This window comes from Scyliorhinus canicula, chromosome 4 (assembly GCF_902713615.1).
Source record: "Scyliorhinus canicula chromosome 4, sScyCan1.1, whole genome shotgun sequence".
Classification (NCBI taxonomy): domain Eukaryota; kingdom Metazoa; phylum Chordata; class Chondrichthyes; order Carcharhiniformes; family Scyliorhinidae; genus Scyliorhinus; species Scyliorhinus canicula.
The window spans coordinates 214,735,072-214,756,422 of record NC_052149.1 but is presented as its reverse complement, the minus strand read 5'-3'; the positions used below and the strand labels follow the sequence as shown (position 1 = coordinate 214,756,422).

At 45.7% G+C, this 21,351-nt stretch overlaps 1 protein-coding gene across 22 annotated transcripts in view; it reads left to right on the top strand.

Moving 5' to 3' along the window:
* The window catches only part of LOC119965371 (teneurin-2-like), a 3,273,255-nt gene that overhangs the window by 3,191,508 nt on the left and 60,396 nt on the right, over nucleotides 1–21,351 (top strand). For all 22 annotated transcript variants that reach the window (XM_038796070.1, XM_038796068.1, XM_038796065.1 and 19 more), the window contains one exon: nucleotides 16,336–16,479. In XM_038796070.1, the coding sequence (XP_038651998.1) occupies nucleotides 16,336–16,479 (144 nt within the window). The remainder of the gene's footprint in view (nucleotides 1–16,335; nucleotides 16,480–21,351) is intronic.

The following is a 21,351-nucleotide window of genomic DNA, read 5'->3' as shown; positions in this document are numbered from 1 at the left end:
GCTCACTTTGCGTGCGTCTATCAAGCTGCGACTGGTGCAGATGTTGTGATTATCAACATTCATGAATGGACTGTGGCCAGGGACTATAGAATTATCTTTTTAAAATCTCCTGGACTGCTTTTAATATCCGTTGGGAGATTGGTGGTGAATCCAGTAGTCTCCTAGCCATTCCAGGAGGGTTGCCAACCTTATGTAAGGTGCAGCCTCTCCGTGCTGGGAATTCTCCTGATGGCAGCATCAGGTGACTCATAGAATTGATCCTTGACATTTGAGGTGGAGGTGAGTGATGGGGCATCGATGCACAGGAGGTTAACTGGGCCCATGATTGTTGACAAGTGGTGTATAAGGAATCAATCTTAGTCTTCTGTGAGGGGTCCAGTCACTGTGAGGAGAGTATTCCTTACTGTGAAACCCATTCCATGCTCGGGTGCTGCCTCTTGGGGTTTTCCCCTGCCAGAAGAACTTGTTGGTTTCTTTTTAAGGGGCCCACTTTGATGTGAAAGATTGCTTGAGTTTGCCTTGCCTGGTACATGGATTAGCTACCCGCCTGTCAAGAGATGACGACTGTCTAAACTCAAGCACCAAATGAAGCAAGTACGCTATGACAGAACTTTACCGAACTGTCTAGGGCCTGCCCAACTTGAAAAGGGCAGTATCGATCTAATGAGATGTGATAATCTCTCACGTCACTGGAAGTCATCCCTGCTGTTTGTGCTCTATAGCAATCGAGCAAGAGCTTAAACCTGATAACTGTTGATTCCTATGTTAACCCAAAGTAAACCCTGAAGTTGAAGTATCCTCACGAGGGCAAAAGCAGATTGGATATCGATCCTCACGAGGGCAAAAGCAGATTGGATATAGATCTTGAGTTGGCCAAGCAACAGCACGGTCATTGTCCCTACAACACATGGACTGCAGCAGTTCAAGAATGCGGCTCGCCGCCACCTTCTCAAGCACAATTAAGATGGGAAACAAATGCGCTGGCCACATCCTACGGACAATTTTTAAAAAAATAAGCATCTTGATCCCCAGCTGCTCACCGCCTCTGCAATCTCTGTCCAGGCTGCTTTGGTCAAGCATGAGGGTTTTCTGATTCCATCCCTGAGAAAGAGCTGCTCCTGCCATTCCCAGAAAAGCAGACGGAGAACCTGTAGGGAGGCCTTTCTTACCTGTCCCACCCTGGATTGTGTCAGATCGTGGAAATCGACACCTATCTGCCCACTTCCCCTTCCCCGCCTCATAATTGCATGTGGGGAATGCGCCTGTCACATGAACTTACAATTTACATCGTAAATGTGTTAGTTGCAGCTCCTGACATGCGAGTGGAAGTGGTGCCCATTTCTGGTCCCACCTTTGGGATCCACACTCCTCATTAAATTCAGCCTGGAGCTTTCTGATCAGATTTCTACCCGCTTCCGCAAGATTTCTCCCCACGTTAAAACCCGTACAAATTGAGCAACACATAAAATACCAGCATTAGATGGATTTGCTTCAAACAAGCAGGATCTTTATTTTAATATTGCAGGCATAGTTAATGTTCAGTATAGCAAATCTTGTGGGAAAACACTGTAATATCAAGATTTCATGGGCCTTTTTTATTCCATCTACAAATAGAAGCTTTTTTTTTCCTCCTGGCATCAATGGGCTTCCCAATGGAAATCCATTTTCTGAATTGTTTTTGAAGATTGCAGACAATGGATTAATATTGAGCAGATTGGGTTGCGCGAAAGATGCTCTGTGGCCACGATACTCGCATCACCACATCATTCAGCATATCTGCACGCCCCAGTACAATTAACGAGCAATGGTTTTGGGAAGGGTTGCCACCACAAGACTCTGTATTGTCAGAAAGCCAAATTCAAAACTGTGCCATCTACTCCAAGGATACGCCTCAGCTGCCACAGGGACAGCATATCCAGTGATCATAGCCACTCGCTTTATCCTTTAACTTTTGTCCCACCACCTTGCTGGCATCCTTTTTATTTAATGATTATTGGAGTGTGAACTACATTATATGAATGTATTGTCCAGGCAGCAGCAATCCACAACAGAAAATTGTTCTATTCTGTACAAAATGGCAATCCCTTTACAGAGGAGTTTTGCTGATTATGGGCAGCATGGTAGCACAGTGGCTGGCACTGTGGCTTCACAGCACCAGGGTGCCAGGTTTGATCCCCTGCTGGGTCACTGTCTGTGCGGAGTCTGCGCGTTCTCCCCGTGTCTGCGTGGGTTTCCTCCGGGTGCTCCGGTTTCCTCCCACAGTCCAAAGACGTGCAGGTTAGGTGGCTTGGTCATGCTAAATTGTCCTTCATGTCCAAAAAGGTTAGGAGGGGTATTGGGTTATGGGGATAGGGTGGACGTAAGTGGGTCGATGCAGACGCGATGTGCCGAATGGCCTCCTTCTGCACTGTATATTCTATGATGGAAATCAGGGAGGGGATACATGTCGCAGTCTCCCCACTGTCCTGCTGCTAGCCACAGTATATTTCCTGGCAGAAAGTGGTGCAGCAAAGCTTTTCCACCCCCAAACTGGGGTCAGGGGGCCCGTTGCCGTGGGCTAAGAACCCTACAAAATGTCTGCTCTCTCACAATAAGGCCCTTCCCAAAAGAAAGTAAAAATCTAAACACGCTCAATCAAATCGCCCCTGCCCAATATTAAAATGGCCGCTCGGACTGCTCCATTATACAAGCAAGGTTGATCATCAGCCTCAGCTGCACTTTCCTACCACCAGGTCACACCTCACAGAATCAAAGAGTGCAGAAGGAGGCCATTTGGACCATTGTGAGTGCACCGGCTCTCCCATTGAACAATCCACCGAGTTCAGTTTCCCCGCCTTCTCCCTGTCACTCTACGCATTCTTCCTTTTCAGGTAACATTCTCATTCCCTTTTGAATGCTTCAATTGAATCTGCCCCACCACTCCAGATCCTAACCACTCGCTGTGTGAAAAGGATTGTCTTAAAATAATTTTGCTTCTTTTACTAAATACTTTAAATCGATCCTTTAGTGAGTGGGAACAGTTTCTCCCTAACTTCTCTGACCAAACCCCTCATGATTTTGACTACCTCTATCAGGTCTCCTCTCTGCTTTATTTTCTCCGAGGAAAACGGTCCTAATTTCTTCAACCTATCTTCTTAACAGAAGTTCATCATCTTGGAATCATTCTTGTGAATGTTTTCTGCACGCTCTCCAATGCCTTCATGTGCTTCCTAAAGTGCAGCGCCCAGAACTAGACTCAATGCTCCGGCTGAGGCTGAACTAGTGACCTATACAAGTTCAACATAACCTCCTTGCTCTTGCACTCTATGTTCCTGTTAATAAAGTCCAGGATTCTGTATGCTTTATTAACCACTCTCACAACTTTTCCTGCCTACTTCAGTGACTAATGCACATAAACACCCATTTTCCTTTGATCTTTCGATTCTTTTAGAATTGTACTCTTCATTTTACATTGTCCCTCCATGTTCTCCTCCCTATCAAATTTAATCACTTCACATTTCTCTGTATTGAACCACATCTGCCATCAATCTGCGCATTCCACCAACTTGTCTGTGACCTTTTCTACACAATCCTCCTCACAGTTCACAAAGCTTTCAAGTTTTATATCATCAGCAAACTTTGAAATTGTCCCCTGTACACCGAGGTCCAGGTCATTAATATATAACCAGAAAAGCAAGGCCCCAACATTAACCCTTGGGGAACTTCACTACAAACCTTCCTCCAGCCCAGAAAAACGGTACTCACGTTAGATAGGGGGCTTCAGCGAAGAATGCATGGCCAAGGCCTCTCAAAGCCCTTGCCGGAGCTCCTCAGTAAATCTCTGGAGTCCCTGAAGCAACCTGAAACCGCCCCCACCCCACAACACTCTTGCAGGGCACCCAAGCCTGATAAGCAAAAAAATGCCACCCTGGCAGTACCAATCTGGCACCCTGGCAGTATCCTTGCCAGCTTTAAGTGCCACCTGGGCACCTTGGCAGTGCCAAGTGTTGCTCGTTATGCTTTCCCTTAATTTGCTCTGTTTTAATTACCTTTGCTCAAGAGGCGCCAGGTATCTTTCTGATACCACCACAGGGTTCAAAGCCGAATACTGATCAATGACTCGATACACCAGTTAGTAAGTTTGAAATCAATACACATTTATTTACACACACAGTCAATTATTACTCATGCATAAACTCTACTCGCTAAACTACAACTACCACTAAAGCCTATACTTAGCTTCGAGTGGCCCACTCAGTCAGAGGAACAATGGCCATTGTCCGGTTCTGATACTGCTGGCTTCGAACTAATACGGAATAGTAGCTAGGAGCGTCTATCTCGTAGCGTGCGTTGACCTTAGACTTACTTGGCTGGTGCTTGGCGGGCCTCTCATCGCTGAGAGCCAAATGCCAAGGTAAGAGTTCTTCCAAGAGCTTCCAAGAGCTTCCAAGAGAGTGAACTGACCTTGGGGACTCTGTTTTATAGCCCTCAGGGGATTCGCGCCCTTCTGGGCAGACCCCGGACTTGGTCCCAATTAATTGGACCATGTCCCAATCGTTCGTATTGATTTTCTCCAATCCCGGGGTTGTTCCCTGATCGTTGGGCGGGCCCTATGTAACCGTTGGCCTGCCTTTGTTTTAGCTTCCTTCCTGTGTTCCCAAAACACCATTCTCCTTATAAATTTTCCTTCTCCTATTCACCACCAGTCCTACAACCTTCCCACACCTCATGGCCTCTCCACTTCCATTGCTTTGATCGGTGACCAGGCTATCTATAACCAATTTCTTTGTATTGCTCACCATTCTCCCCTAACCCCGTCCAACCTCACCTCCTTCTACATTCTCCTCAGAAAAAACTTTCCACTTCGCCAACTCTCGAACCTTTAACCCTCTATTCACCACAATACTTCTGCAACCATTAATTTGCTCAGTTCCTCTCTCACCTCCACCTATGATGCTTTTATCCTGCTAAAAGATATTTACCATCTCCACTCCTGGACATTTTCCCCCAGTATGGCATTCATCTTCATTCTTTCAGTTCGAGGGATGAGCATTTAGAATCATCAAATGATTGCAACACAAATGGAAACGATTTTGCCCATTGTGTCCATGCTGATTTGCTATGAGAGTAACTTAGCTAGTCCCATTCCCTGCCTTTTCCACATAGCCACTTAAGCGTATGCAGTGCATAACTTGCTTGGTCATCCATCACTATGATCTGACCAGAGTATACCAATCACTATCTAGCCATGTTGTTCTCTGACAAAACCACCCAATACCCCAGGACTATCCTGGGGAGCAAAAATAGTTTCCCTTCTGTATTAACTATCTCTTTAAACTCCTTTCCCTGTCCCCACCACCTTCACCTCCAGGAACATAGAAGGAGCTTACATCTTACACACCTTGAGAATTAACACTAAAGGGTTGAAATTGATTCCACATGCATCTGTTTTACAAGCGTTGAATGTACGTTTCTGGTACCCATTTTTTTAAAAGTATTTTTAGTCAGGTTTTGCAGAATTTGTCATAAAAGAACAGTAATAACAAAACGAACTAGAGTGAATATTAACATAGTGTAAAAAGGAAATATAGAATAACAATTAAATAGACATTACCCCACGTGACCCAGTCTTCCCACACCATCCCAATGAACCACTCACCCCCTACACCCCCCCCCCCCCCCCCCCCCCCCCCCCCCTCACGGTGCCTAGCTCTATCTTTTTTTAAAATATTTTTTTGAAAAAATTTTTATTCAAGTTTTCAACAACAAATTTTATCACAACAGAGAAAAACAGTAACCCCTCCCCTCCAATACAAAAACAATAAATTAACAAGAAAAATAAATAAGCATAAAACCATGAGAACAAACCCCCATAACGAACCCATAGCCCTCTCCCCCCCCCCCCCCCCCCCAACCCCGGCTACCTTCCCCCGATTCCCGTCCATTATCCCCCGATTCTTGGCCACCCGGCTATTCTTCCTCTTGTTCGTTGGCCACAAACAGGTCCCGGAACAGTTGCATGAATGGCTGCCACGTTCTGTGGAAGCCGTCGTCTGACCCTCGGATGGCGAATTTCATTTTCTCCATTTGGAGAGATTCTGAGAGCACCGTTCACATCTGTCCTCCACCTCCGGGAAGAACCTACTCATACGGTTTCTCGTTAAGTGGGCTCTATGTACCACTTTTAGTTGCGTCAGGCTGAGCCTTGCGCATGTGCGGTGGAGTTGACCCTATGCAGTGCTTCGCTCCAGAGTCCCCACCCTATCTCAATCCCCAGGTCATCCTCCCATTTCTTTCTTGTTGCGTCCAGTACGGTGTCGGCCCTTTCTACCAGTCGGTCATACATGTCGCTACAGTTCCCTTTATCTAGGATACTTGCGCCCAGTAGGTCTTCCAGTAGTGTCTGTCGTGGCGGTTGTGGGTACGTCCTTGTCTCCTTTCGTAAGAAGTTTTTGAGCTGCAGATACCGTAGCTCGTTCCACCTGGCTAGCCGAAATTTCTCTGTCAGTTCGTCCAGTGTTGCGATCCTGCCGTCCGTGTATAGGTCCCTGACTGTCAGTGTCCCCCCGTCCTGCCTCCACCTTTTGAAGGTGGCGTCAGTCAGTGCTGGTGTGAACCTATGGTTGTTGCAGATGGGAGCCTTGTCCGACATTTTGGTCAGGCCAAATTGCTGCCGCAGTTGGTTCCAGGATTGGAGGGTGGCTGTCACCACTGGGCTGCTGGAGTGTTTATTGGGTGGAGATGGGAGTGCTGCCGTGGCGAGGGCCCGGAGGGAGGTCCCCATGCAGGGGGCCTCCTCCGCGCGCACCCACTTGGCCTCTGGCTCATGGATCCATCCCCTTACTCGCTCGGCTGTTGCCGCCCAGTGGTAGAATTGTAGGTTTGGGAGGGCTAGCCCCCCCCCCTGGATTTTGTTTTTTGTAGGACCTTCTTTGGGATCCTAGCATTTTTAACCCCCCCCCCCCCCCCCCCCCCCCCCCCCCCATACGAACACCATGATTAGTTTGTCCAGCGCTTTGAAAAAGGCCTTGGGGATGTAGATCGAAATGGATCTAAACAGGAAGAGGAACCTGGGCAGTACGTTCATTTTGATCGTCTGGACTCTCCCCGCGAGGGAGAGTGCTGGTACCCATTTTATGGACAAATGTCCTACACCTCAAAGACCCAGAAAACTCGGCCAACCTGAAATTGGGTTGGGCTATTTTCAGGCAGTCAGGGCAGCTTCCTGAAACAGCTGACCCCTTCCGTATGCTAATTAGGAGTCTAATGTCTAATTTAGGACCTCTGTTGGAATTGGGATTCCCTGAATGGAGCAGGCATCAGGTCCCCGGTGCCCAGGTTTTCTTGATATGTATGTGGCCTAACCAACGGCTGTCACTGAAAAGGTTTCTAAAAAATTTTTTTTATTGATGTAGAGCTAACGGAAGCAGGAATGACCCACATAGGTACTCCATTCTCCTGCTGGCTACAACCTGATTTTTCCCTCAGCCCTACCCCCACCAGGACTGGACCTGAAGGTCATTGCCAGCCTGGCAAACAATGCCACAGTGAGTGAATTGGAACTGAAATAAATACCGTGGAAATAAAGATTTCAATATTCCAAATAAGGAACAACAGAAGATTATGGTTTACTTTCACGGATCCACAGTGAAGTAAATATTGAAAAGAATCTGATTGCAACCTTTCCAATTAATGCATGGCATTAATCTTTGCAAAATGAAGTCTGAGAAAGTTTGTGTTCATGCATCCTTTGTAGATGTCTGATAACCAGAATACAAAAGAAATAAGAGAAGGCAAGAATGTGCTTACTGATTAAATGTATTTTACATATTGTACACCTCTGCTAGCACTGTCATGTTTGTTCAGTGATTAAGGCTGTCTATGGGACTCCCAGAAACAGTTTCCTCTGGCTGTCTTCAGTCTCATTTTGGACCTAGTTCACAATGTTTACAGTTTATATTGCAGTATAATGGCAGCAGGCATGTGAGCTGGGATTAGAATGTTGTGAGGCAGGTTAGTTTTGCCTAACTGATGATTGTGTTGTTGTATTAATGATCCTGCTCAGTACGAGAGGAACCACAGATGGTAGGCAGTGTTCCCTCAGAAATAAGTCCTGGAGGTCAGCTTCTCATCACATAGGAGAGGAGGTCAGCAGGAATATTCGCACACTCTCACCACTCTCCCATACCTCCTGAAGGCCTGGCTCGACAAGCGCATTGGCAGATTTCCTGGGACCAGGTTTTATGCTGCCTCTCAGCCCGAACATGTGGTGCTGGAAGAGAATTGAATGTTTTCTTCTAAAATATAACTTCACAGTTTTCTACGTCCTGGTACGCAGGAGGGAGAAATTCAATAGTGTCACCTGGCTCTGTTGCTGTTGATTCTAATGTAATCTTTTGTTTGTCTTTTTCCTGTGACCTACCAACCCAAGCATTCAACATCAGCTCCAATTTTGCAACGGCAACCATGCATACAGACTAACCTGGCAGGTCTTCATAAAAATACCCTTTGCATAACATAAAACAAAGAACAACTTGCATTTATGTAGCATCTTTCACAACCTCGGGGTATACTGGTGCTTTGCAGCTTCGCATTGCAGATCATGTTGTGATGTAGGAAATGTGGCAGTCAATTTACCCACGTAAAATCCCATGAATAGCAATGCAGTAATGGCCGGATAATTTTTCTGAGGGATAAATATTGGCCCTGGGGAGAACTCCACATAGAAAAATACTGTGGAGCCCATTAATTCCACCGTAGAGGGCAGGAAGGACTTGAGTTTAACATCTCATCTACAAGGCTGCATCTTCACTCGGCATTCCACTGGAATATCACATTAAATAATACTCTCAAGCCTCTGGAGTTTGGTTTGAACACTCAACCTTCTGATTCCAAGCCAACCAGTGCTACTCACTGAGCCACAACTGACATGCAGCCAATGAGCGTCTGTTAGTTCTTTTTAACCATGCCCAAAGTGAATAATGGCCTCATGCAGTTTATCGTGATTCTGTTTATTTCCCTTCTGTGTTCTCATTATCTTGCATTTATCCACGTTAAGAGCCATTTGTCGCTCATCAACCTACAATAAATGCTCGCCTTTTGTCAGTGATATCCCCATCCTGTGAAAGAAACCTTCCTGACCTGCTGAGGTCCTGTTAGTTTGCTTTCACCCTATTGTTTGAAATCTGTCCTCTTCCAAATCAGCACCCTCTTCAAATGTAGCTGTGCGTATTCCGTAAACAACAAATATTGCACATAAAATATGAACAGTAGTTTGTGACTGAAGTAAATACTCCCCATGTGGCTCCCCCGATAGGATAGTAAATTTGTGTAGTTGAGCACTATAATTCAAAAATGCCCGGATTCAACTCCCAGCTGGACTCGTGTGCAATAGTGTTCCAGGTGAAATACCTGGTTAATGAGGGGTAAAACTTCAGCTTTTGAATGCTATCCAGATACATGCTGCTGGAAGTGCGTATTTCTGGATGCTGGCTAAAGGGAGGAAATGGTTTAGTTCTGGAGCTTCCTGCTGCCAGTCAGCAGGCACTAGAAGTGAGAAATGAACCCAGAAAATGCTGGAAATACTCAGCAGGTCAGACAGCCTCTGGGGAGAAACCATGTTCACATGTCAGGTCGATAATGACCCTTCATGAGATCGGAGAAAGGATAGAACTGCAGAATCTTTACGTGCAGAAGGATCCATTCAGCCCATCTGGTCTGCACTGACTCTGTTAAAGAGCTTCTACCTAATCCCACTCTCCTGCCTTATCCCCGTAACCTTCCATATTTATTTATTTTCAGATAGTAATCGACTCCCTTTTGAATACCTCGATCAAACCTGCCTCCCCCAGTTGGTTCCAGACTCCAACCACCTTCTGGGTGAAAAAAAATGTTCCTTATAATTTTTATTCCTTTTCGGCCAATTATATTGAATCTGTACCCTCGAGGTCTCTCTTGAGTGGGAAGAGCTTCTCACTATTGTCATGTGAGAGTACCTTTAAGAAATGTACCTTTAAGAAATGGGTGTTTATTAGTGATATCAGAGTATGGGTGGAGCTGGGCTGTCTGTCAGCTTTTTACTTTCGTTTTAGGCTGTTTGCTGCAGGGTGTGTTTACTTTTGTTTTCAGTGTTGGAGCTGAAGCCAGACAAAGCAGGTGTATTGCTGTTCTCTCTGCCATGAAAATACTATCTCTTGATCATTTGGTGAATTCAGAATTATAAATGTTCTCAGTAGTGAATGTAAACCTAATGTGCTTCTGTTAAAAGGTGTTTCTTTTGTCTTCTGGATGTTGTTTGGGAAGTTTTAAGGATTACTCAGTGTTGTATTCTTTGGGGGTTGTATTTGAATTGATGGTTGCTAAGATGTTCACTGTATGTTTTAAAAAGGTTAACTTGAGTTCATAGAATAAACATTGTTTTGCTTTAAAAAATACTTTTCGATTTCTGCTGTGCCACACCTGTAGAGAGGGCCGTGTGCTCCCCATACCACAATCTATTAAAAGTTGTGGGTCAGGTGAACTCCATCATACACTTTGGGGTTCTCTAAACCCTGGCCCATAACACTATTTATCCTGCCCATACCCCTCAGGATCTTAAATATCTCTATCAAGTTTCCTCTCAGCTTTCTTTAGTTCAAGGGAAACAGACCCAACCTCTCCAATCTATCCTCATAGCTACAGTTCTTTATCCTTGGAATTATTCTTGTGAATCTCAACTGTGCTCTCTCCAATCCACCTTTCCATCCTTCTTCAAGTATGGTACCCAGAAGGGGACACAGTACTCCAGATGAGGCCTTCTAGTGTCTTATACAAGTTCATCATGGCCTCCTTACTCTTCTACTGAATGTCCCTAAAGTTTAAGATACAATGGGCGCGATTTAATGGAAAGGTTTCTAAGTGTCACTTGTGGGGGGGGGTTTGCTGGGAGTTTGGTCCCCGTTTTTGGAGACTAGTACGAAACAGGGCTCGCCAGAGGTTTCCGAGGTGAAGGAGATATAAACTACATATTGAAGTGAGACTAGCTATCCCACTCTAATATGCAGATTTGCCAAAAAGTGATACCGCTCACGATTGCGCTGGATCTCGCAAGGCGTTGCGACCCAGATAGAACCCGGGAGCGGGTCTCCGGGCTTCTATTGGCGAAATTGCGCCAGGGCGTGCTGCTTTTCGGGTACAGCGTGACCATTCAATTGCGCCCATTGTAAAGTTGACCATTCCAGGTGTCTTCATTTCCTACTTCTCTAACCAGCTTCAGGTTGGCGGAAAAGCCACACAGCCTTCATCACTCATTCCTTTGTTCAAATTGGAGTCATATCTTCATTTGTCATTTTTAAAGACAGGATGCACAGCTTCAGCAGAGTGCTTAGCTTCTGTTCAACAGAACAGGTTAGAATCAGGATTGACACAAAGCAGCTGAGAAACTGGTGGATTAGTCAGTATTTAAAAACCCGGCAGGTAGGGTTAAATTCCTCCCTTTGGAATTCAGAACTTTACTTTAATCAAACGGATGCAGTATATTATACATTAAATTTTAGTCTAATCAGAAAAGAGGAAAAAATTGAATGCTTTACTAAGCCCTCAACCATAGCTTCCTGTGTTATAATTGCATTTTAAGCCATACTCCAAAGTTATCTAAAAGACGAATTTGTCTTTGGGAAAAAGGCTTTTTATAAGAGATGAAGGATTGTATTGACTTTGCACTGTCTTACATAGAGTTGTAGATTATAGGCTTATATTATGTTCATTTTGTGACACGAAGAATCTATTTTGGTAGCGTTTATTATCCTCTTAACCTGAACAGGCACCTTTTCTCCTGATAACTGCCTGGAACCCATAAAAGTTCCCAAACACTTGCATATTTACCAAGTTGAGTTATTATTTGAAGCAAGCTTGTTCAATCTTATAGTGTGAGGGGCTACATTTCAATTTTTTTCTCACTCAAGGGACAATTGAGCAAACTTTGAAAAGGTAAAGGCCGGGATTCTCTGATCCCGCCGCTGCAATCGACAATCACGGTTAGGCAGAGAATGGTGCCTCCACTGACTCCTTATCAAATGCCTTACTGAAATCCATATACACCACATCCACGGCCCGACCTTCATCAATCTGTCTTGTCATATCCTCAAAAAAATTCAATGAGGCTTGTGAGGCATGACCTGCTCCTCACAAAGCCATGCTACAGGAATAGTGCCAGAGGACTGGAGGATAGCAAATGTTGTCCCCTTGTACAAGAAAGGGAGTAGAGATAACCCCGGTAACTATAGACCAGTGAGCCTTACCTCTGTTGTGGGAAAAGTCTTGGAAAGGTTTATAAGAGATAGGATGTATAATCATCTGGAAAGGAATAATTTGATTAGAGATAGTCAACATGGTTTTGTGAAGGGTAGGTCGTGCCTCACAAACCTCATAGAGTTCTTCGAGAAGGTGACCAAACAGGTGGATGAGGGTAAAGTAGTTGATGTGGTGTATATGGATTTCAGTAAAGCGTTTGATAAGGTTCCCCACGGTAGGCTATTGCAGAAAATACAGAGGCATGGGATTCAGGGTGATTTAGCAGTTTGGATCAGAAATTGGATAGAAGACAAAGAGTGGTGGTTGATGGGAAATGCTCTGACTGGTGTCCAGTTACTAGTGGTGTACCACAAGGATCTGTTTTGGGGCCGTTGCTGTTTGTCATTTTTATAAATGACCTGGAGGAGGGCGTAGAAGGATGGGTGAGTAAATTTGCAGATGACACTAAAGTCGGTGGAGTTGTGGACAGTGCAGAAGGATGTTACAAGTTACAGAGGGACATAGATAAGCTGCAGAGCTGGGCTGACAGGTGGCAAATGGAGTTTAATGCAGAAAAGTGTGAGGTGATTCATTTTGGAAGGAATAACAGGAAGGCAGAGTACTGGGCTAATGGTAAGATTCTTGGTAGTGTGGACGAGCAGAGAGATCTCGGTGTCCATGTCCATAGATCCCTGAAAGTTGCCACCCAGGTTGAGAGGGTTGTTAAGAAGGCGTACGGTGTGTTAGCTTTTATTGGTAGAGGAATTGAGTTTCGGAGCCATGAGGTCATGTTGCAGTTGTACAAAACTCTGGTGCGGCCGCATTTGGAGTATTGTGTGCAGTTCTGGTCGCCACATTATAGGAAGGATGTGGAAGCATTGGAAAGGGTACAGAGGAGATTTACAAGAATGTTGCCTGGTATGGAGGGAAGATCATATGAGTAAAGGCTGAAGGACTTGAGGCTGTTTTCGTTAGAGAGAAGAAGGTTAAGAGGGGACTTAATTAAGGCATATAAGATGATCAGAGGATTAGATAGGGTGGACATCGAGAGCCTTTTTCCTTGGATGGTGATGTCCAGCACGAGGGGACATAGCTTTAAATTGAGGGGAGATAGATATAGGACAGATGTCAGAGGTAGGTTCTTTACTCCGAGAGTAGTAAGGGCGTGGAATGCCCTGCCTGCAACAGTAGTGGACTCGCCAACACTAAACGCATTCAAATGGTCATTGGATAGGCATATGGACGATAAGGGAATAGTGTAGAGGGACTTTAGAAGGGTTTCACAGGACGGTGCAACATCGTGGGCCGAAGGGCCTGTACTGCGCTGTAATGTTCTATGTTCTATGCTGACTATCTTTAATCAAACTATGTTTTTCAAAATAATCATAAATCCTGGGCGGCATTCTCCCTACACCCCCCATCCCCCACGCCAGGTGGAGAATCAACGGAGCACCGCTCGAGTCGCGCCACGTCGCCCCGACAACCGCACGCGATTCTGTCGCCCCGACAACCGCACGCGATTCTCCCACCCCCCCCCCCGATACCAGCACCACGAGAATCGCGCCGGGCTGCTCGGAGAATCGTCGCAAAGGTGAGTGCCGATTCTCCGGCCCGGATGAGCCAAGCAACCGCTCCGACACGACAGGTTCCCAGCAGTGCCGTCCATCCCTGGTCACTGCCGGCGGGAACTGTGCGGGAACGCTGGGGGGGGCGGCCTGTGGGGGGGTGGGGAGGGGGACTCCTTCACCAGTGGGGGGCCACCGATAGGGTCTGGCCTGCGATCAGGGTCCACCGATCGGCAGGCTGGCCGCTCCCCCCCCCCCCCCCCCAGGCCTACCTCCTTCCGCGGCCGGCCCCAGAACACCGGCGCCATGTTGGTGAGAGGCCAGGGCGCGTAAGAAGTTCCCCGCGCATGCGCAGGATGGCGCGGCCCAACTGCGCATGCACAGGAATGAGCTGCACCAACTGCGCATGCGCGGGTTGGCACGGCGCCCATTTGGCCCCACGTACTGAGCCCCTGTGGGGGCCAGAATAGGTCATTCCCGGGCCCTGTTCATGCCGTCGTGAAACGCAACGGCATTTATGACGGTGCGGGCACTTAGTCCTGGGAGCGGAGAATCCCGCCCCCTATCAGAAACCTGTCCAATATTTTTCTCACCACAGATGTAAGACTGACTGGTCTGTAATTCCCAGGGATTTTCCTATTCCCTTTCTTGAACAGGGGAACAACATTCGCCTCCCTCCAATCATCCGGTACTACTTCAGTGGAGAGTGAGGACGCAAAGATCACCGCCAACGCACAGCAATCTCCTCCCTCGCTTCCAGTAGTAACCTTGGGTATATCCCTCAGGCCCAGATGACTTATGTATCCTGATGCTTTTCAAAATTTCCAGCACATCCTCCTTTTTAATATCAACCTGTTTGAGTCTATTAACCTGGTTCACACTGTTTTCATGAGCAACAAGATCCCTCTCAGTATTGAATACTGAAGTAAAATATATGGCCTCTTCTACCTCCTCAGACTCTCGGCACAAGTTCCCTCCAGTATCCCTGATCGGCCCTACTCTCACTCTGATCATCCTCGTATTTCTCACAAGTGTATAATGCCTTGGGGTTTTCCCTAATTCTTCCCCCCAGGGCTTTTTCATGCCCCCTTCTAGCTCTCCAAAGTCCATTTGAGTTCCTTCCTGGCTACCTTGTAACCCTCTAGAGCCGTGCCAGATCCTTGCTTCCTCACCCTTACGTAAGCTTTCTTCTTCCCCTTGATTAGAAACTCCACTTCTCTTGTCATCCAAGGTTCCTTCACCTTACCATTCCTCCTTGTCTCAGTGGGACAGAACAATCCAGCACTCGCAGCAAGTGCTGCTTAAACAATCTCCACATTACTGTTGTGCATTTCCCCAAGAACAACTGTTCCCACTTTATGCTCCTCAGCTCCTGTCTAATAGCAGTATAATTTCCCCTCCCCCAATTAAATACCTTCCCATACTGTCTGTTCCTATCCCTCTCCATGACTATGGTAAAGGAGTTGTAGTCACTGTCACCAAAATGCTCTCCCACCGAGACATCTGACACCTGGCCTGGTTCGTTGCCAAGCACCAAATCCAATATGGCCTCCCCCCTAGTTGGCCTATCTACATATTGAGTCAGGAATCCTTCCTGTACACACCTGACAAAATCTGCTCCATCCAAACCATTTGCAGTAAGGAGGATCCAGTCAATATTAGGGAAGTTGAAGTCACCCATGACAACAACTTTGTTGCTTCTGAACTTTTCCAAGATCTGCCGCCCAATCTGTCTGCTGCTATTGGGGGGGTCTATAGAAAACTCCCAATAAAGTGACTGCTCCTTTCTTGTTTCTAACTTCCACCCATACTGACTCAGTGGACAAACCCTTCTTGATTACCTTCTTTTCTGCGGCTGTGATGCACTCCCTAATTAACAGTGCAACTTCCCCTCTTCTTTTACCTCCCTCCCTATTCTTAAAACATCTAAACCCCTCAACATCTAACAACCGTTCCTGCCCCTGTGAAATCCATGGCTCCGTAATGGCCACAACATCGTAGTCCATCAGAGAATCCAGGCCACTAAATTCGAAACAACAGGTTCAAAATCTAAAGCCTGTCTTTGTCATGGGTTACCCAATAAATCACCAGTTTTTGCCTTTCCCGATCTTTCCCCATCAATTAAGGTGATTGTAGTTCAAAACAAACAAACCGCTCTTCCCCTTAAAGTACCATGCTGGCCATGTGATTTCTTGGAAAAGGCACACTTGTTGACAACTCCAAAGTGAACTTTTGACCTTTTTAAAAATAAACTCCATGTCAGCTTCCATGCAACGTCTTTCGACATTTTGAAAGAAAAATCCAGTTCATGCGGATATGGTTTCCCCAACAGTATGAATGTATCCACATTCTTCTGCGTTGTAATCTATCCCAGACTTGTGATTTATTTATTTTTGTTGAATCACAGTGAGAGGAGGGAAGAGAAAGGAGGACAGATGTACCGTGAATTCTGATGTATGATTATGATTGCGAAAATGAAAAATATTGTCAGCTAAATTTCCTTTGCTTGTTTGTTTTCCAGTTTCTGTCGGCTATGAATATGAATCTTGTCCAAATCTTATACTATGGGAGAAGAGAACTGCCCTGCTGCAGGGCTATGAACTGGATCCATCCAACCTGGGGGGTTGGTCGCTGGATAAGCACCACGCATTGAACGTGAAAAGTGGTGGGTTGGCCAATTTCTTGTAGCTTATTCTATTCAATTTCTTCTAATGCACAATCGTTTCAAATGCCTGTTATGCTGTGACAATTTAATTTGGATTCTGACAGATTTTACAACTATTATAAGTACATATGACAGACAGTTACTTTTTCGGAGCAAAATCATGTATATTTTCAGAACAAAATGAGGCGAGTTCAGCTCATCATGTCTGTCCTAACTTTAAAGTAGCAGTTCAGAGGGAGGCGAACCGTGGGGGGGGGGGCAGGAAAGCGGGAGCCGGAGGAAGGACACGGGATGCCAAAACGTGCATGACATCTCCAGGAGCGGGGAACAAGGAAACTGGAGATGGAGGACGGAAGGAGCGGCAGAAGCGTGGGCGAGCGTGGGACGGCAGCGAGACCCGTCCGGGAAAGGCGGGCGACAGCAGCACACAGCACAGCCAAATATCGCACACTGTGATTTTCTCCCCGGCACCCAAAGGTGTGCTTGCCCCCCCCCCCAGTTCCCGTTCCCCCCCCCCCGCAGGCAGTCGCCTACTTCTGTGGGGTGGGTAATTTTGTCAGATGTACAGAGATGCCGCTGTCGAGCTGGTGCACAATACCCCACCAGTTATTCCATTGCATATGTTATTGTATTTTTTTTATGTTGGAGTGTGCCCTTCTCCTCTAAATGTGTGTTTATATATATATATATATATATATGTGTTTCTTATTCTGTGTACATAACGGTAATTATACCTTGCTCAAAAAAACCAATAAAAACATTTATTAAAAAAAAGTAGCAGTTCAAAACGAATCCCACTGCCTGAATTTTTCCAGCCCTTCCCACCGTCAGGATCTTCCAGTCCAGCTGCTGGCGACCTCCCCACGATGCATTCCCCAGCGGCTTAGTGAGGGCTTAGTGGGGGTGGGGAGGGGGGGTAAGGCAAGAGGCTTTGTGATAGGATCGAAAAATCCATTGAGGTGTGGTGCCAAATTACGAAGGCCTTGCAAGCAGGCACCTAGTTCCAGGAGGCAAGTATGAAAACAGCTAACTCCTGAATCCACCAAGCCCTTGATCAAAGCCGGAAATGGAAAGGTTGGTGCTGGATTTCTGCCAGGAACAGATTTTTGAGACTTTAACCCCTCGCCCAACCCAAAGGGGTGGATTAGTGCTAGGTCCAAAGATTGGACAGATTTTAAGAACCAGCAAAATGTGACTTAAAAAAATCAAAGAGGGAGAAAGCTAGCTAGAAATATAAAAACAGATGGTAAGAGTTTCTACAAGTAGTTAAATAGGAAAAGAGTAACTAAAGTGAATGCTGGTCCTCTAGAGGGTGGGTCGGAGGAATCAATAATGAAAAACAAGGAATGGGTATTTTGTGTCTATCTTCACTTTAGAAAATTTCCCAAAGTTACTTAAAATTGAAGAGGTGAAACATAGGGAGGGGCTTAAAATAATTGCCATCACTGGGAAATCTATTCGACCTAAAGGCTGACAAATCCCCAGGAATAGATGACCTGCATCCTAGGGTCTTAAAAGAAGTGACTGCAGTGATAATCTTCCAAAATTCCTTTGATTCTGGAAGGATGTCAGTAGATTGAAACAAGGGCAAATGTGACACCTTTATCAAGAAAGGAAGGAGACAGAAAACAGGGAACTATAGGCAAGTTAGTCTCCCATTTATCACAGGGAAAGTGCTAGAATTATTTATGAAAGAAGTTATAGGAGGATACTTGGAAAAGCATAAGGGATCAGGCAGAGTCAACATGGTTTTATGAAAGGTAAATTGTGTTTAACTAATATGTTAGATTTCTTTGAGGAAGAAACTAGCAAGATAATTAATGGAGAACCTCGAGATCTGGTGTACTTAGATTTCCAAAAGACATTTGATAAAATCCCACATCAAAGGTGTGTCACAAAATAAGAGCACATTGTATCGAGGGCTATATATTAGTATGCATAAAGGATTGGTTGAATAACAGGAAGCAGAGAGTAGTGGAAAATGGGTCTTATCTGGGTTGCCCAGCTGTGACTAATGGAATGTTATCGGGATCAGTGCTCGGGCTTCAACTATTTAGATTCCATACCAATGACTTGGATGAAGGGACCAAATATATGGTAGCTAAATTTGCTGATGACACCAAGATAAGTGGGAAAGTAAGTTGTCACAAGGAGGTAAAGAGTCTGAAAAGATAAATGGAATTTTCACATTTATTGAAAGCGGAATGGAATTTTAAAGTAGGGATGTTTGATTGCAGCTGTTCAGGGCTTTAGTGAGACCACATCTGGAGAATTGTGTACAGTTTGGTCTCCTTATTTTGAAAAGGATATCATTGTATTAGGAGCAGTTCAGCGAAGGTTTTTTTGACTCATTCCAACGATCCCCTCCTCAGATTAATGTGGCTTTTGAAATGGTTTATCAGGATCTCTACAGATCAGAGACTCCAGCGGATTTTCTGGGTGGATTATCCATCCCGACTGTGGAGGGGGAGAGGTGTGAAAAGTTGGAATCTCTGTTGGGCTCAGAGGAAATTCTGAAATACATTGAGTTGATGCAGACTGGTAAAGCTCTTGGCCCTGGTGGCTTCCCCATTGAGTTGGATAAGACGTTTGAGGAGCAATTTGTACTTTATATTTGAGTTATATTTAACAACTCCTTATTCTGGGGTCCATTACCCTTTATTCTTGTGCAGGCCTCTATGTCCTTGATCTTTAAGAAAGACAAGGACCTAACAGAGTGTGGATCATACCGACATATTTTACTTTTAAATGTGGATGTCAAGTTACTTGCTAAAATGCTGGCACTGCGGTTAGAGCACTGCCTCCCAGAGGTGACCTTGGAAAACTAGACAGGCTTCGTTAAGGGTCAGCAATTGGCGTACAACATACATAGAACATAGAACAGTACAGCACAGAACAGGCCCTTCGGCCCTCAATGTTGCGCTGAGCCATGATCACCCTACTCAACCCACGTATCCACCCTATACCCGTAACCCAACAACCCCCCCCCCTTAACCTTACTTTTATTAGGACACTACGGGCAATTTAGCATGGCCAATCCACCTAACCCGCACATCTTTGGACTGTGGGAGGAAACCGGAGCATCCGGAGGAAACCCACGCACACAGGGGGAGGACGTGCAGACTCCACACAGACAGTGACCCAGCCGGGAATTGAACCTGGGACCCTGGAGCTGTGAAGCATTTATGCTAACCACCATGCTACCCTGCTGCCCAACATCATCTGTTAAATGTCTGGATTTGGACAATAGTTAATATCCTGGATTTGTTTACTTTATAGGGCCCCCACTGCGAGTGTTCACACAAATACTTGGAATTCTGGCTACCTCCTGCTGAGTAGGGGCACAAGGCAGGGATATCATTTGTCTACACTCCTGGTTGCTTTGGTAATAGAACCACTCGTCATAGATCTTCTATTAAGTGGAGTGGGATAAGTCAGGGAGGCGAGGAGCATGGGGTGACCTTGAAGGCGGATGATCTTCTTTATATCACGGACCCAGTATCCAGGATAATGAAGCTGCTTGGGAGTTTTGACTCCTCCTCTGGGTAGAAGTTGAATTTGGATAAGAACCAGTACTTTCTGGTTAAATCCCCGGGGAGAAGAGCCCATTTGGGGAGACTACCTTTTCACCTTGCCAGAACTTGCTTTCATCATCTGGGAATCCGGGTGGCCCACAAATGGGCCTCTCTTCATAAATTAAATTATACTAAGGGCAGCACGGTGGCACAATGGTTAGCATTGCTGCCTACGGCGCTGAGGACCCGGGTTCGAATCCCGGCCCTGGGTCACTGTCTGTGTGGAGTTTGCACGCTCTCCCCGTGTCTGCGTGGGTTTCGCCCCCACAACCCAAAGATGTGCAGGTTAGGTGGATTGGCCAGGCTAACTTGCCCCTTAATTGGAAAATTAAAAAAATAATTGGGTACTCTAAGTTTATTTAGAAAAAAAAAATTAAATTATACTAGTCTGGTCAACGGTGTCAAATTTGACTTGCAGAAGTGGGACGACCTCCCCTTGTCAGTGGCGGGTAGGCTTCAGACTATTAAAATAAACGTGCTTCCAAGATTTTTATTTATTTTTCAACGTCTCCCCACTTTTCTCTCCAAGCCCTTCTTTGTCAAAGCTAATAAATTAGTGCCTTCATTTATTTGGGTGGGTAAGACCCCAAGGATCTATAAGGTGTTGCTCCAGAGAGACAGGGAGTCAGGAGGATTGGCTTAACCCAATTTATTATTTTACGATTGGGTAGCCAATATTCAGAAAGTACTACGTATTGTAGTTCAGTGATCTGATTTCCATAGGGGACAAATGGAGGCGAGTTTCTGAAAGGGTCCAAGCCTTAGGGCAATCGTAACCACATCGCTGCTATTCCCTCTGGTAAGATTTTCCCTGAATCCAGTCATGGTGTCCACCCTGAGAATATGGAAGTAGTTCAGGAAGCACTTTGAACTCAGTTCTATGTCTTTGTTGGCCCCCCATCTGCAATAATCACCTTTTTTTCCACGGGTTTAGACTCAACGTTTCGGTCATGAGGGGTGGGTGGGTGCTTGGAGAGATTTGGGAACCTATATCTGGAGGGAGGGTTTGCCAGCTTTAAGGAACTGTCAGAGAAATGTCAATTCCCTGGTTCCAGTCTTTTCAGTTACCTTCAAGTTTGCGTTTTTTCACACAAGGCTTTTCCCTCTTTCCCTTGGCACCACACTCCTCCCTGTTGTGCAGGATTTTGTCTTTGAGCGGGACTGATGGGGGGGGGGGGGGATATTTTGTGTATATTTGGCCAGATCCTATCAGCGGGGTCGGCTCCATTGAATGAGGTGAAGGTGAAATGGGAGAGTGAGTTGGGTCCATTTTGGTGGATGAGGTATGGAGCAAGGT